The following is a 13,954-nucleotide window of genomic DNA, read 5'->3' on the forward strand; positions in this document are numbered from 1 at the left end:
AGTTTTATATCTTTATGTTTGAAGCCTGAAATGTGGCAAAAGGTCGCAAAGTTCAAGGGGGCCGAATACTTTCGCAAGGCACTGTATATAATTTTATCATGATAGAACATTGACTCCCCCCTCCCCGACATATCATGGTAATGATATATCATCCCAATGTCCTTTCCTTTGTTCTGAATTATTTACAAAGCATATATAGGAGTTCAACCCTGAAACATTATTCATAGATAATCATTTCCCACGCACATAAAATACATTGTGCCATTTTTATTTACCACAGTTTCTTGATGGAAAAAGCTTATAACAGTTTTCATTTCTACTTTCTCGTAATTAATACAGATAACATACTTCTTTGGAGAATCACACAACTCAAGTGGGGATAAGTGTATTTTTCCAGTTAGCAAAACATAGTGAGCTACAGCAAATTTTAACTGCAATGGTTTGGAAATTGCATAATACCAGCAACGGACTGATAACTGTCCAAGCTGTTATTTAAACCCCCCCCCCCCCCCCCCCCCCCCAGAGTTCCAATATATTTTGCCGTCAATGTGACGTCCTACCTGCTACACAGAAACCAACCAAAATCTACTTCCCTCAATATTTCCATTCACAAGATAGAATGAATGCACACATCAGCCGCCGAGAACGGAACCTCTGCAATTATTGAGCTTGCCATTAGACGCAACGCAAGCAGTACAGCAGCTTTCAATGTTTTCAAAGGAAGAATTCCCTCAATGGCTGATGGCAGTGCTGGACATCCGATGGCTGTAGCAGGTCCGTTACAGTACATGATTGAAGTCATCATTTATTGGTCACTGCAATGCTTCTCTGGTGTACAATTAAAACAAGCTTTTAAGTTGAACCACTTCCTTACACACATTTAGACTAAAAGAGGAACCACCACTTATCCATTGTGGATGGGAATACGGCAAACAGGCACTTCCTCTCATAATGGTTTAATGGCCGTCACAGGAACTGTCCCTTTGTTCAATAGCATAAACTGTAAGCGAGTTTAAAATTGTTGCAGCTTTCTATTATTATTATTATTATTTTTTTTTTACATATGTGAATGAAGGTAAAGCATGAGTTTGCAACAGGCTGAATTGAGAGGAATGTTTTACAACAGTAGAATAAGGGACCAAATGTGTAACATATCCAGTATGTAATCTAGTCTGAGGTTATTGTAACGGTGCAGTTGGTGAACACCAGTGCACATTGTGGCAGCAGAGCAGCAAGTGAGCGGCGCAGACTTGGCACGGGGTCATTCTCCTCCAGTTTATCATCACCACTATCTGTGCCACCCTCCCTCCCCTCCTCACCCTCTCCCTGCCTCTCCACCTCCCCCTCTCTCTCTGGTGTCTTTGGGCAAACCTGGAAGAACACCTCACAGAACTCCAACCTGCGCAGGTCCCGCAGTGTCCTGCAGCTACGTAGCACCTGCATCTCTCTCAGCTTGCAGCATCTCAGGCGCAGGCGCTTCAGGTCCCTCAGACGGCTGGCGGACAGCAGGCCTGGTCCCACCTCCTTACCGCCAAGGCTTAGTTCCTCTAGGCCCAGCCAGCCCACTCCGAGCCCCAGGGAGGCCATTTGCAGCTGGGCGCCCGGCCGCCCAAAGTGCCCTATCTCCAGGTACTTGAGCCTGGAGAGCCCGTTTAAGCCTGAGTCGGTTTCTTGGGCGGCACTGCGCCTAAGGCCTTCCGCTGTGACACGAAGGACGTTGCGGAGCTCTAGGCGGCTAAGCCTTAACCAAGACGCCAGACTCTGCAGGTGCTGGTCTGTGAAGGAGGGCACGTTGTCAAGGACCATCGTCTCAATGGCAATCCCTGATGTGGAGGCAGGCACTTTCCCAGTTTGAACACGTCCCTGTTGCTGAGTAGCAGCGGTTGATGCCATTCCAGCTTGTTTCTCAGGACTGAGTGGGGTCTGGGTGAAAAAGCCCTGTGGTAGCTCGCAGCCACGCAACTCTAGGACCTGCAGTGTTGTGGGCAGGAGCTGGCAACTGTGCAAGCCTCTCAGGTCTGCGTGCAGCAGGGAAAGACTACGCAGACGGGGACACCTGGAGGACAAAGCCTTGAGCCAGGACTCTGAGAGAAAGGCCCCACCTCTAGCAGAGAGCAGCAAGCCACGCAGCCGCAGGCATCGGAGCCCAGTGCCCAGATACTGGCGTAGAAGAACCCACAGCATGCGCGATGTCACCTGACCCAAAATGGACACCAAGGGCAGGATGAGCAGTTGAAGAATGAAAACATCCAATGAGGGAGAGATGGGGAAGAAACAATGCATCAGTGTTTGAGCGATGACTTGAAAGTTCTGTAGAGTTAGCTAGTCAACAGGTAGGAAATAGGCAGTGCTGGTGAGTAGTGAACTACATGTAGTTCAACTAGTAATTTACCTACATTTTGCAGTAGCTTGGTGGTAGTTGAACTAAATTCAAACCAGGTAGTGTTTTCAGTAGTTCATTTCCATATCGCTAACTACTAGAACTACACTGTTTCTTGCAAAGAATTAAGTGTTTTAAGTAGGCAATAATTTCCTTTCATTTTCAGGATTCAACCTTCCTAATTCTCACTTGAAACAGTTTGTGTTTAATAGGCTACATTACACATTTTGTTAACATATGACCCCAAAGTCATTGTTCTTGCAATTTGTAGCCTGACACTTAAAATGATACAATTTCACAAAATAGTTTGGATGTAGTGAACTACTTTTTCAAAGTAACTTTAGTTAAGTAAACCATATTTGTCTTAATAAGGGTAGCTTTAGTGTAGGTTAACTTCTTCTAGTGTTAAGTAATTGGTCATTTTGTAAATTATACACATTTTCAGAGTAACTTCCCCCAACACTGGAAATAAGCCTGCAATGCAAGTATCAACATTGCATTTTGTTGCAGAATGTGAGAGGTCTCAAACAAGTAGCTATCAATAATAAAATCAAGTCTTCTGAAATATCATTGAATGTAGAACCTGATAAACATGGCTATATCACAAAATGGCTGACGTCTTTAGACGGACATGGTAGCCTCAGAAATCTTTTCATGACAAATCTTGAAATGGTAAGATCAACATGCAATAACGGACACCATTCTTACCCCTTTCCATGCAGTTAGATCAACAACTCGCCATAATCTTTGGTCTTTTACAAGACGTCTCCATCTCTTACACACCCTGCAAATACACCACATGAATGACATGACAAAGAGAAGTGTTCTTCAAGCTAACATTGACGTTATCACGAAAATGGATATTGAGCACTTCGACTTCAGCTAACTTGTTTTACCTTCCTGATCGGATGAGCTCTCGCACACCTAAATATGATAAAATATCAATTAAAATGTTCTCTGGAAAGTAATCGAGGGTAGAAGTTCTGAAGTCTGCCATTTTGTAAACAAAAAGTACCGTCGAGTACACGGACAAAATACACCGACGTACCAAAGTTGCATTCAAGTAATAAACCCCGCAGAAACGGGTGCTAAAAGCTACAACGTTCCGAAATTAGCACATTTTATGGACCGTACCAAATATATACAATGGCTTAAACATTTTAAATAATAAATAAGCATAACAACGGCATAATTTCCGAAGCATATATCCTCAAAACTCCTGTGTAAATGCAGCAAAAACTGCCCCTTACATGCTGACCAGACCGGACACGTTGCGTGCGCGAGCGTCGCAAAATAAATTTAGAAATCCATGTTATTCAATTATTGCACCCACACTCCTCCAGCTGCTAACGAGCGTCTGCGTTGCCAAGGGCTAAACTAAAAGTCATTCCTATTTCTGACGCAGATCGCGCTGAAAGTCCTGCCGCTCCCATCTGCTCGTTTGTTTAAAGAAGCTGGTACCTACGTGCCATCTTCATATCGGTTATACCCACGTGGGTGATTGAAAGACAACATGTTTTGCTGGTTGTCCTGGTAAAAGTGTAGATGCCAATCACCATATAAATTCAAAGATGAAAAAGCGGGGTAGGGGGAGAGATGACTAGAAACGATTCGGTTGAATGTGTGGATTAATTGTCTGAGTAGAACACCTTGTGCATTTCAGGTAAAATAACAACTCAATGTTTATATCCCAGGACAAATTAGCTAGCAACAGCAAGCTAGCTAAATAGGACAAATTATATAGCAAGTGCAAGCTAACTAGCTAAATTACCATACATGTTTAATGCTTTTCGACTTGTCCCCAAATTAATGTCATTGGTTCAGAGTTTGTTTTGATATTTTAACCTGAGTGTCGTGATCACATTTGGTGTAGGGGGGGAAATAAATGTATGCACGATAGCGCACGCGGTTTGGGTTCCATGTTGGCGTTTGAGAAAAAACGCCTCGTTGTACTGGGCTTGCGCAGCTGTAAGTCGGACAAGATGGCGACGAGCAATGGTGGTGGAATGGAGGTGGATGGGGCAGGTAATTTCCTTTAAAAGCACAATTGATTTATCTGATTATGATAAGGTTGTATACATATTGTGTAGGTTTCAACTATACTCCTTTGTCGATGGTGTTAGCGCATTTAGCTTGCCATTATTTCGCTTATGCGTTTTCTAACGTTACTACAGCGAGACTACCTAACGTTAGTTAATTTAAATAAGGTGACTGTCCAGTACTTGTGTGTATATTAACGTTACTGGTATATGCAATTTCCAAACAAGTGCAGTTAATGTTTGCTAGTTAACGAACTAATTCATCCGCCGTCACATATTGATTGGTCCGTCCGTATTACCTAACTAAACTAAACAATGTAAACCACTAGCGTTAGTTTATCGATTGCTGGCTAGGTAACAGTTAACATGTTTAAACGTTACCTATTTTGCCTTCTTAGCTAGTTTTAATAACAGCGCAGTAACAGGTCCTCTATACCTAGCGAGTAGTTAACTATATTTTTCTAAGCTGTTAGTAAGTTTCATGATGGCATCTTTTAAAATGTGGATTGGATTGAAAATCAAAGCTTTGAGGAATAGAATCAATGCCATTTTTTAATTGAACTAGTCATCACTGTAACGTTACTCTTCCTGTAAAGTTAGATTACTCAAATCCACCCAATTCACCTGCACACGGATATTGTAACCATCGTCAAAAAATATACATTATTAAAGACAAGAACACAAATGCTTTGTTTGCTCTGAGGCAGGCGGTCGTGTTAAAGCCATATTAGCTACGTTTGGCTTTAAAGGAAACCCACCCTCTCTCTCTGTCCCACAGCCAGCCCCAGTGTTATGGTATCTGGGGTCACCGGCAGTGTCTCTGTTGCCTTGCATCCTCTGGTCATCCTCAACATCTCAGATCACTGGATTCGCATCCGCTCCCAGGAGGGGCGGCCCATGCAGGGTATGTGAGGTGATCAGTTTTCAAGAATACCGATAGTTGTATACAGTCTTACATTTGGCATGGAATAAGGGGATGAGAGATATTTACATTTTTTTCAGTAAATTGCTCTGTAAATGTCTAAACTTCTTTCAAAGTATTTCAACTTTAAGACATTAATTAAAATAGTTAAGACTCTACAAGAGAACCAATACCTCAACAGTGGGAAGGGAATCATACATGGGAGAGGTTACAGTTAATGACACAATTTCAATGGGCTTTGCTATATCAATTCCAACCATCTGCCTAATGTTGCATTGCATCCTTTCCTTCTCACCAAGTGATCGGCGCGTTAATCGGGAAGCAGGAGGGTAGAAACATTGAGGTGATGAACTCCTTTGAGCTGCTTCATCAATTGGTAGATGACCGAGCACACATTGACAAGGAGTACTACTACACCAAGGAGGAGCAGTGTGAGTCTAATTTCACTAACCTACCATACAAAGAAAATGTCAGATGTCACTCCCCATTGATTACTGATATTGGTGAAAGTACTAGATCAAAAGTTGTGATTGATTGATGTGCTGTGTCATGGTTTCCCACCATCTCTGAAGTGGAAAAATGTCATAGTAGGCTTGTACCTGAAGCCCTTGGTGTTATAAATTGAACTGAACCTCTGTATAGGTGCTGGTCTAGGATGAGTTTTGCCTTTTAGGTCACAGTGAATAAGATTACATTAGTGGGGGGACCTACTTGACTTCTTGACCTCTGCTTTCTTTCAGTCAAACAGGTCTTCAAAAACATGGAATTCCTACTGCACCTGACCTCTGCTTTCTTTCAGTCAAACAGGTCTTCAAGGACATGGAGTTCCTGGGCTGGTATACAACAGGGGGTCCTTGTGACCAATCAGACATCCACATTCACAAGCAGGTAGGTGGAGCAAAAGAGAATACATTTCTTTTCCATGTGGTTGGGCATTTTCCATGGGGGAAGAATTAGAGGCATGATAAAAGTAACTATTACTGTAATTGGTCAGTGAATTGTTGTGATTTGAAAGATGTAAATGTCAGTCATTTGAGGTTATTTGGCCAACTGTGTGCTGTTTCCTTAATGGCTTTTCCTCTCTTTTCACTTCAGGTGTGTGAGATAATTGAGAGTCCTCTCTTCCTCAAGCTCAACCCGATGACCAAACACACAGATGTGAGTTTCTCATTTAGATTTTTTTTTATATAATGGACGATATACAGTTGAAGTCAGAAGTTTACATACACGTTAGCCAAATGCATTTAAACTCTGGGTTTTTTTCACAATTTCTGACATTCAATCCTAGTAAAAATTCCCTGTCTTAGGTCAGTTAGGATCACCACTTTATTTTAAGAATGTGAAATGTCAGAATAATAGCAGAGAATCATTTATTTCAGCTTTTATTTCTTTCATCACATTCCCAGTGGGTTAGAAGTTTACATACACTCAATTAGTATTTGGTAGCATTGTCTTTAAATTGTTTTAACTTGGGCAAATGTTTCGGGTAGCCTTCCACAAGCTTCCCACAATAAGTTGGGTGAATTTTGGCCCATTCCTCCTGACAGAGCTAGTGTAACGGAGTCAGGTTTGTAGGCCTCCTTGCTCGCACATGCTTTTTCAGTTCTGCCCACAAATTTTCTATAGGATTGAGGTCAGGGCTTTGTGATGGCCACTCCAATACCTTGACTTTGTTGTCCTTAAGCCATTTTGCCACAACTTTGGAAGTATGCTTGGGGGTCATTGTCCATTACGCACCAAAGTACGTTCATCTCTAGGAGACAGAACGCGTCTCCTTCCTGAGCGGTATGACGGGTCGCATGGTGTTTATACTTGCGTACTATTGTTTGTACAGATGAACGTGGTACCTTCAGGCATTTGGAAACACTACACTTCTTTTTCTGAGGTCTTGGCTGATTTCTTTTGATTTTCCTATGATGTCAAGCAAAGAGGCACAGAGTTTGAAGGTAGGCCTTGAAAAACATCCACACGTACACCTCCAATTGACTCAAATTATGTCACTTAGCCTATCAGAAGCTTCTAAAGCCATGACATCATTTTCACGAATGTTCCAAGCTGTTTAAATGCACAGTCAACTTAGTGTATGTAAACTTCTGACCCACTGGAATTGTGATACAGTGAAATAATTGTTGAAAAAAATACTTGTGTCATGCATGAAGTAGATGTCCTAACCGACTTGCCAAAACTATAGTTTGTTAACAAGAAATGTGTGTAGTGGTTGAAAAACAAGTTTTTAATGACTCCAACCTAAGTGCATGTAAACTTCTGACTTCAACTGTACAGTACCAGTCAAAAGTTTGGACATTCCTACTCATTCCAGGGTTTTTCTATCTTTTTACTATTTTCTACATTTTAGAATAATAGTGAAGACATCAAAACTATCAATTAACACATGGAATCATGTAGTAACCAAAAAAGTGTTAAACAAATCTAAATACATTTGAGATTCTTCAAAGTAGCCAGCCTTTGCCTTGATGACAGCTTTGCACACTCGTGGCATTCTCTCAATCAGCTTCATCTGGGAGTCACCTGGAATGCATTTCAATTAACAGGTGTGACTTGTTAAGTTAATATGTGGATTTTCTATCCTATCCTATTGAGCCAATCAGTTGTGTTGTGACGAGGTAGGGGTGGTATACAGAAGATAGACCAAGTTCATATTATGGCAAGAACCGCTCAAATAAGCAAAGAGAAACGACCGCCAATCATTACTTTTAGACATGAAGGTCAGTTAAACCCGGAAAATTTGAAGATCCTTGAACGTTTCTTCAAGTGCAGTCGCAATAACCATCAAGCACTATGATGAAACTGGCTCTCAAGAGGACCTCCACAGGAAAGGAAGACCCAGAGTTACATCTGCTGCAGAGGATAAGTTCATTAGAGTTTCCAGACACAGAAATTGCATCCCAAATAAATGCTTCAGAGTTCAAGTAACAGACACATCTCAACATCAACTTTTCAGAGGAGACTGCATGAATCAGGCCTTCATGGTTGAATTGCTGCAATGGAACTTCTGCTAAAGGACACCAATAAGACGAAGAGACTTGCTTGGGCCAAGAAACACAAACAATGGATATTAGACTAGTGGAAATCTGTCCTTTGGTCTGATTAGTCCAAATTTGAGATTTTTGGTTCCAACCGCCGTGTCATTGTGAGACGCAGAGTAAGTGAATGGATGATCTCCCCATGTGTGGTTCCAAGCATGGAGGTGTGATGGTGTGGGGTTGCTTTGCTGGTGAAACTGTCTGTGATTTATTTAGAATTCAAGGCACACTTAACCAGCATGGCTGCCACGGCATTCTGCAGCTATACGCCATGCCATCTGGTATGCGCTTAGTCCCACTATCATTTGTTTTTCAACAGAACAATGACCCAACACAAGGGCTATTCGACCAAGAAGGAGAGTGATGGAGTGTTACATTAGATTACCTGTCCTCCACAATTACCCGACCTCAACCAAATTGAGATGGTTTGGGATGATTTGGAAGGCAGAGTGAAGGAAAAGCAGCCAACAAGTGCTCAGCATATGTGGGAACTCCTTCAAGACTGTTAGTTATTCCAGGTAAAGCAGGTTGAGAGAATGCTAAGAGTGTGCAAAGCTGTCATCAAGGCAAAGGGTGGCTACTTTGAAGAATCTAAAATAAATTAGGAATTGTTTAACACATTTTTGGTTACTAAGTGATTCCATATATGTTATTTCATAGTTTTGTTTTCTTCACTATTATTCTACAATGTAGCAAATAGTAAAAAATAAATAAATAATCCTTGAATGAGTAGGTGTGTATAAACTTTTGACTGGTACTGTATATGTTAGTGTCAAATATTATTCATAAATTACATTTTTAGTTACTTTTATGTCGTTCAGTTATATTGCTATGACGCGGTAGAGATAGCTTTTCTACTTGTGGTAATTGAAGCTCATGTCCCATCTCCCCCAGCTCCCTGTCAGTGTGTATGAGTCTGTCATCGACATCATCAGTGGAGAGGTAACTCAAGCTCTCCTACCACACACACACACACCAGGGTTTCCGTTAGGAAAATGTGGCGCTGGACAACGTAACCGGGAAGATTTTAATTTACCGCCCATTTGAGAAATTTCCCAGACCCGTATGCATTGGGTGCGTAACCCATTAGGGCGTCCGACCATGGTGCTCAGAATGACAGAATTCACATTTAGATGATGGTAATTAATCTTAACAAAATATGCAATTCCTGTGATGAAGCAGCCAATAAAAAATAATTTTCAAACATTTGCCAAAATGCAATTTGCGGTTAAAAAACGCCATTCTAAACACCTCACCTGATGCCAGCGGTATATGACAGATTAAAATCTCTGTTAGAAACTTAGAAAGATGGTGAATCTAATGATGCAAAAACTAGAATGGGTTGCTAATATGACTAGGATTGTGCCTTTTGCTTCTGGACAAGGAAAGAAAGTTGATATGAAAACCAATAGAACAGGAGAGAAATGGCATGTGAGGAAGTATTTTATAGACTGCAGCCGTAGCAAAAGGTCTAGCTGATTTGAGTGGCGGCTGTCAGTGAAAAGCATCTAAAATATGCGTGAAGATAATTAGTCTTAATTTTAAATGGTGAGACAAGGGGAAGGGGTGTGTGGCGAAGATGGCCTATAGCTGTGTCTCTCCAGAAGGCCTGCGCTCTGCTTTCTAGAATGCACTCCGCTATCTCCTGCCAATTATTGTGCATTCGTTGTTCCATTGTGTGAATCGTTTGCTCTTTGATTTGTTTATTTTGATACATTCCCCATTACATATGTCACCAGTAGTAAATGTACCGTTAATCCCTGTCATTTGGTTACATTAATTTCTGTTAATGCATTTTGTTACTACAGTCATTTATGTTCTCATTCTCAGAGTGGAAACATTGTTTCCAGAGTTCACAACCTGCTACACTTGTGAGAAAGAAGTTATGGTTTATTTCATAACCCTCATTTAGGAGTTTTGTACATTTTGTCAATGTCTTTTATTTGAAGTGCAGCAATGAACATGGGTCTGGTTTCTCTGTCTTGAGGGATGCTTTGAAGTAGCCTACCTGGCTCAAATGTAGGAATGTGCCCATTTTGATTTCTGATTGTCTTAACTCACCACAGCTACTACTAATAAGCTGAGATTCTCAGTCATTTTTTTCTTCACCTCACACAGTAAGTCCATTGCGCAAGAACAGCTGTCTGACCTGAGCTCACTGGTGTGCAGGAAACTGAGGGTCCAGAATAGGCTAGTTAATACGATGTTGCAACTTCGCTAGAGACAGCTTCAGTTCCATACAGTTGATTGAGCTCAAGTCAGGACAGATAGAAAGGGGGCAGGCCGGTTTAGTAGAGAGATCAATGTGATTGAATGAACCCAAATTGTTTAATGTATTTTGAATTAGTTGACCATGGAAGTTATTAGCCATCTGAGTTCCATGCGCTCATTTAACCACCAATGATCACGGTGTATCAATGTGTCCATATGGCAGAGGCTGTTGCTCTCCCATAAGTGGGTGATGCGCTAATAGTCTGCCTACCGTAGTTTTTCCCCCCTCCTGGTCAATTTGGCCAGCAACAATTTTATTTATAGGCTTAGTGTGTGTGTGTATATATATATATATATATATATATATATATATATATATATATATATATATATATATATATATATATATATATATATATATATATATATGGAAACACACCAACGTGATTAGTACTAGTGGCTGATTTGTAAGCTTGTCTGTCCTTCTGACTTGACCAATCCCAGGCGACCATGTTGTTTGCTGAGCTGGGGTACACTCTGGCCACAGAAGAAGCGGAGCGAATCGGAGTGGATCACGTGGCTCGCATGACAGCCACAGGCACAGGGGAGAATTCAACAGGTAACTGTAGTTAAGGTGGCCTATTTACCCCCCACTGTCTGACAGGCATTTTTTAAAACACCGTCACGCCATTATGTGTCTCTTCTGTTCAGTGGCCGAACATCTCATAGCACAACACAGTGCAATTAAGATGCTCCACAGCAGGGTGAAAGTCATCTTGGAATATGTCAAAGCAGTGGAAGCAGGTGAGAGAACTGCTTACTCTGTCGTGTGATGAGGGATGAAAGACCAAAATAATGCATGTTCAAGTGAGTCTGGAAAGAAGATGCTGATACTAACATCGATATAATTTCCAGCCCTTGCTTTAAAAAAAAACAAAAAAACATGGTCTTTCAAACCTGTCTCTTCTCCTTGGTATATCCCAACTGTATCTTATCTCACCTGTTGTGTTGTGTGTATATTTTTCCCTCGTGCTCTCTTAACTCTCCCCTTCTGATTTGGTACGATCCAGGAGAGGTGCCATTTAACCACGAGATCCTCAGAGAAGCCAATGCCCTGTGCCATAGACTGCCTGTTCTCAGCACCATCAAATTCAAGACTGACTTCTATGATGTAAGTCATCCCCACCTAGGCACTTAGCAAAACTCAGCTCTTGGTGTGAACATGTGTGCACCATTGTTTTTAGATTATAGTCTTGGTGATGTGATAATCAGGATAATTAACAAAACCTTAACAAAATTCCTTCTTTAAATCACTCAAGGGTAATGATTTGAGAATGCTTAGACAGGATGGATTGGCACAGTACTGTAAAAGCATATTAATCTCATATTCATTTTTTTCAGCAATGCAATGACGTGGGCCTCATGGCTTACCTAGGTACCATCACTAAGACCTGCAACAGCATGAATCAGTTCATCAACAAGTTCAACGTCTTGTATGATAGACAGGGCATCGGCCGGAGGATGAGAGGACTGTTCTTTTGAGTGACACGGAGAAAGAGTAATTGGAGGAAGAGAGGGAGAGGTCACAAGCACTGCTTTTCCATTTGTTTGTCTGTATTTTATGTTAAGTAACACTTGTGACACACACACACTCAGATACCAGTGAATGTTGTTCTCATCAAACCAGTTTGTTTTCAAAGGTAGCAAATGCTAGAAGTGTCTCAAAGGCCTCCTGTCTATACCAGAAAATCACACACACAAACAGGAAGAAGGAAACCGTGTACAAAATCACTCACATTTTCACTCACACTTTAACATTTGTGAGTATGCATGTGAACAGAAAATACAATTTCCCTTTTTCTTTGTTTTGTTGTTCCATGTTTCTGTAAGTAATAAATAATCTGCTGATTTTTCTTGGGACTTTGATTTGTTTATCCAATAAAAAGTCAAATAAGGCCATTTATCAATTTAAATTATAGCTAACAGATTCATTAACAAATAAAGAATTAAGCAGTTAGGCCCGAGGATGTGTGGTATCTTGCCAATTAATGGCAGTTGTGCACAATGCGGAGTACCTGGATACAGCCAGGTGCGGGGTATATTGGCCATATACCGCAAACCCCTGAGATGCCTAATTGCTATTATAAAACTGGTTGTTTTGTCATACCCATGGTATACTGTCTGATGTACCATGGCTCTCAGCCAATCAGCATTCAGGGCTCAAACCACCTGGTTTATAATAACACAGTAGTGCTTCCGTCCATCTCTAGTGAACAGATACTCGTAACACAACAGGTATCTGACACTTTTACTCGAGCCTTGATTATACTTGGTGCTAACATGCGTCCTTTGTCCTGATCTAATTCACATTATGATTGTGTCCACATTGTAGCCATTGCATTAGTAAAATGTGTCTGCAGTGTGACCAGATATCCTGGCCCTACATGACCAAAAGTATGTGGACACCTGCTCGTTGAACATCTCATTCCAATATCATGGGAATTAATATGGAGTTGGTCCCCCATTTGCTGCTATAACAGCCTCAACTCTCCTGGGAGGGCTTTCCACTAGATGTTGGAACATTGCTGAGGGCATTTGCTTCCATTCAGCCACAAGTGCATTAGTGATGTCGGGCACTGATGTTCAGCAATTAGGCCTGGCCCGCAGTCAGCGTTCCAATTATGTTTGATAGAGTTGACAAACCATTTCTGTATGGACATTGCTTTGTGCATGGGGGCATTTTCATGCTGAAACAGGAAACCGTATGCTGTAGCATTAAGGTTTCCCGTCACTAAGGGGCCTAGCCCGAACCATGTAAAACAGCCCCAGACATTATCCCTCGACCACCAAACTTTACAGTTGGCACTATGCATTGGTGCAGGTAGCGTTCTTGCATCTGCCAAACCTAGATTAATTTGTTGGACTGCCTGATGGTGAAGCGTAATTCATCACTCTAGAGAACGCATTTCCACTAAATCTACAGTAAACCTGTTTAAAAATGAAGGCACAATCAAGATGTGGATAAGATCAGGGAAAAAGACGTATGTTAGAACCAGGTATAAACAGGACTAAGAATTTAGTAATACATGCATACATGTGTTGGTGACCCCAGCTGGAATCGAACCCACGTTCCTGGCTTAAAGGTAGCCTGTACTCAAGTAGATACACACACAATACAGAGACCCACAGGTTAAAAAAAGTGTATAAAGTCAGGTCTGTGGAGTCAGCATGGTTTTTAGGATTATTGGCCGGAGGTGACAATGTGTTAACAGTTACCTTTTTTTTTTTATGTAGTCTGTTCCTGCTGTGCATGGCCTTGGGGAGGTACTGTGTGAGGTGCATTAGACAGGAAAGGGGT

General features: G+C 41.4%; 2 protein-coding genes across 2 annotated transcripts; one reads left to right on the plus strand and one right to left on the minus strand.

Annotated features, from left to right (window-relative positions):
• Nucleotides 1-252: 252 nt before the first annotated feature.
• On the minus strand, nt 253-3,631 carry LOC110489019 (F-box/LRR-repeat protein 12). Its single transcript, XM_021561563.2, has 3 exons — nt 3,277-3,631; nt 3,089-3,164; nt 253-2,196 (listed from the first exon to the last, which is right to left on the minus strand). The coding sequence occupies exons 1-3, from the start codon at nt 3,375-3,377 to the stop codon at nt 1,168-1,170; spliced, it is 1,206 nt and encodes a 401-aa protein (XP_021417238.1). The 5' UTR covers nt 3,378-3,631; the 3' UTR covers nt 253-1,167.
• A 713-nt stretch (nt 3,632-4,344) lies between these two features.
• On the plus strand, nt 4,345-12,515 carry csn6 (COP9 signalosome complex subunit 6). Its single transcript, NM_001160645.1, is given in 10 exon segments — nt 4,345-4,405; nt 5,198-5,323; nt 5,641-5,772; nt 6,141-6,229; nt 6,437-6,499; nt 9,280-9,327; nt 11,101-11,215; nt 11,308-11,400; nt 11,667-11,767; nt 11,998-12,515. Coding segments are annotated over 10 exon segments (951 nt in total). The 5' UTR covers nt 4,345-4,362; the 3' UTR covers nt 12,139-12,515.
• The last annotated feature ends 1,439 nt before the right edge of the window (nt 12,516-13,954 follow it).

The sequence above is a fragment of the Oncorhynchus mykiss genome, chromosome 14 (genome assembly GCF_013265735.2).
Source record: "Oncorhynchus mykiss isolate Arlee chromosome 14, USDA_OmykA_1.1, whole genome shotgun sequence".
Lineage (NCBI taxonomy): Eukaryota > Metazoa > Chordata > Actinopteri > Salmoniformes > Salmonidae > Oncorhynchus > Oncorhynchus mykiss.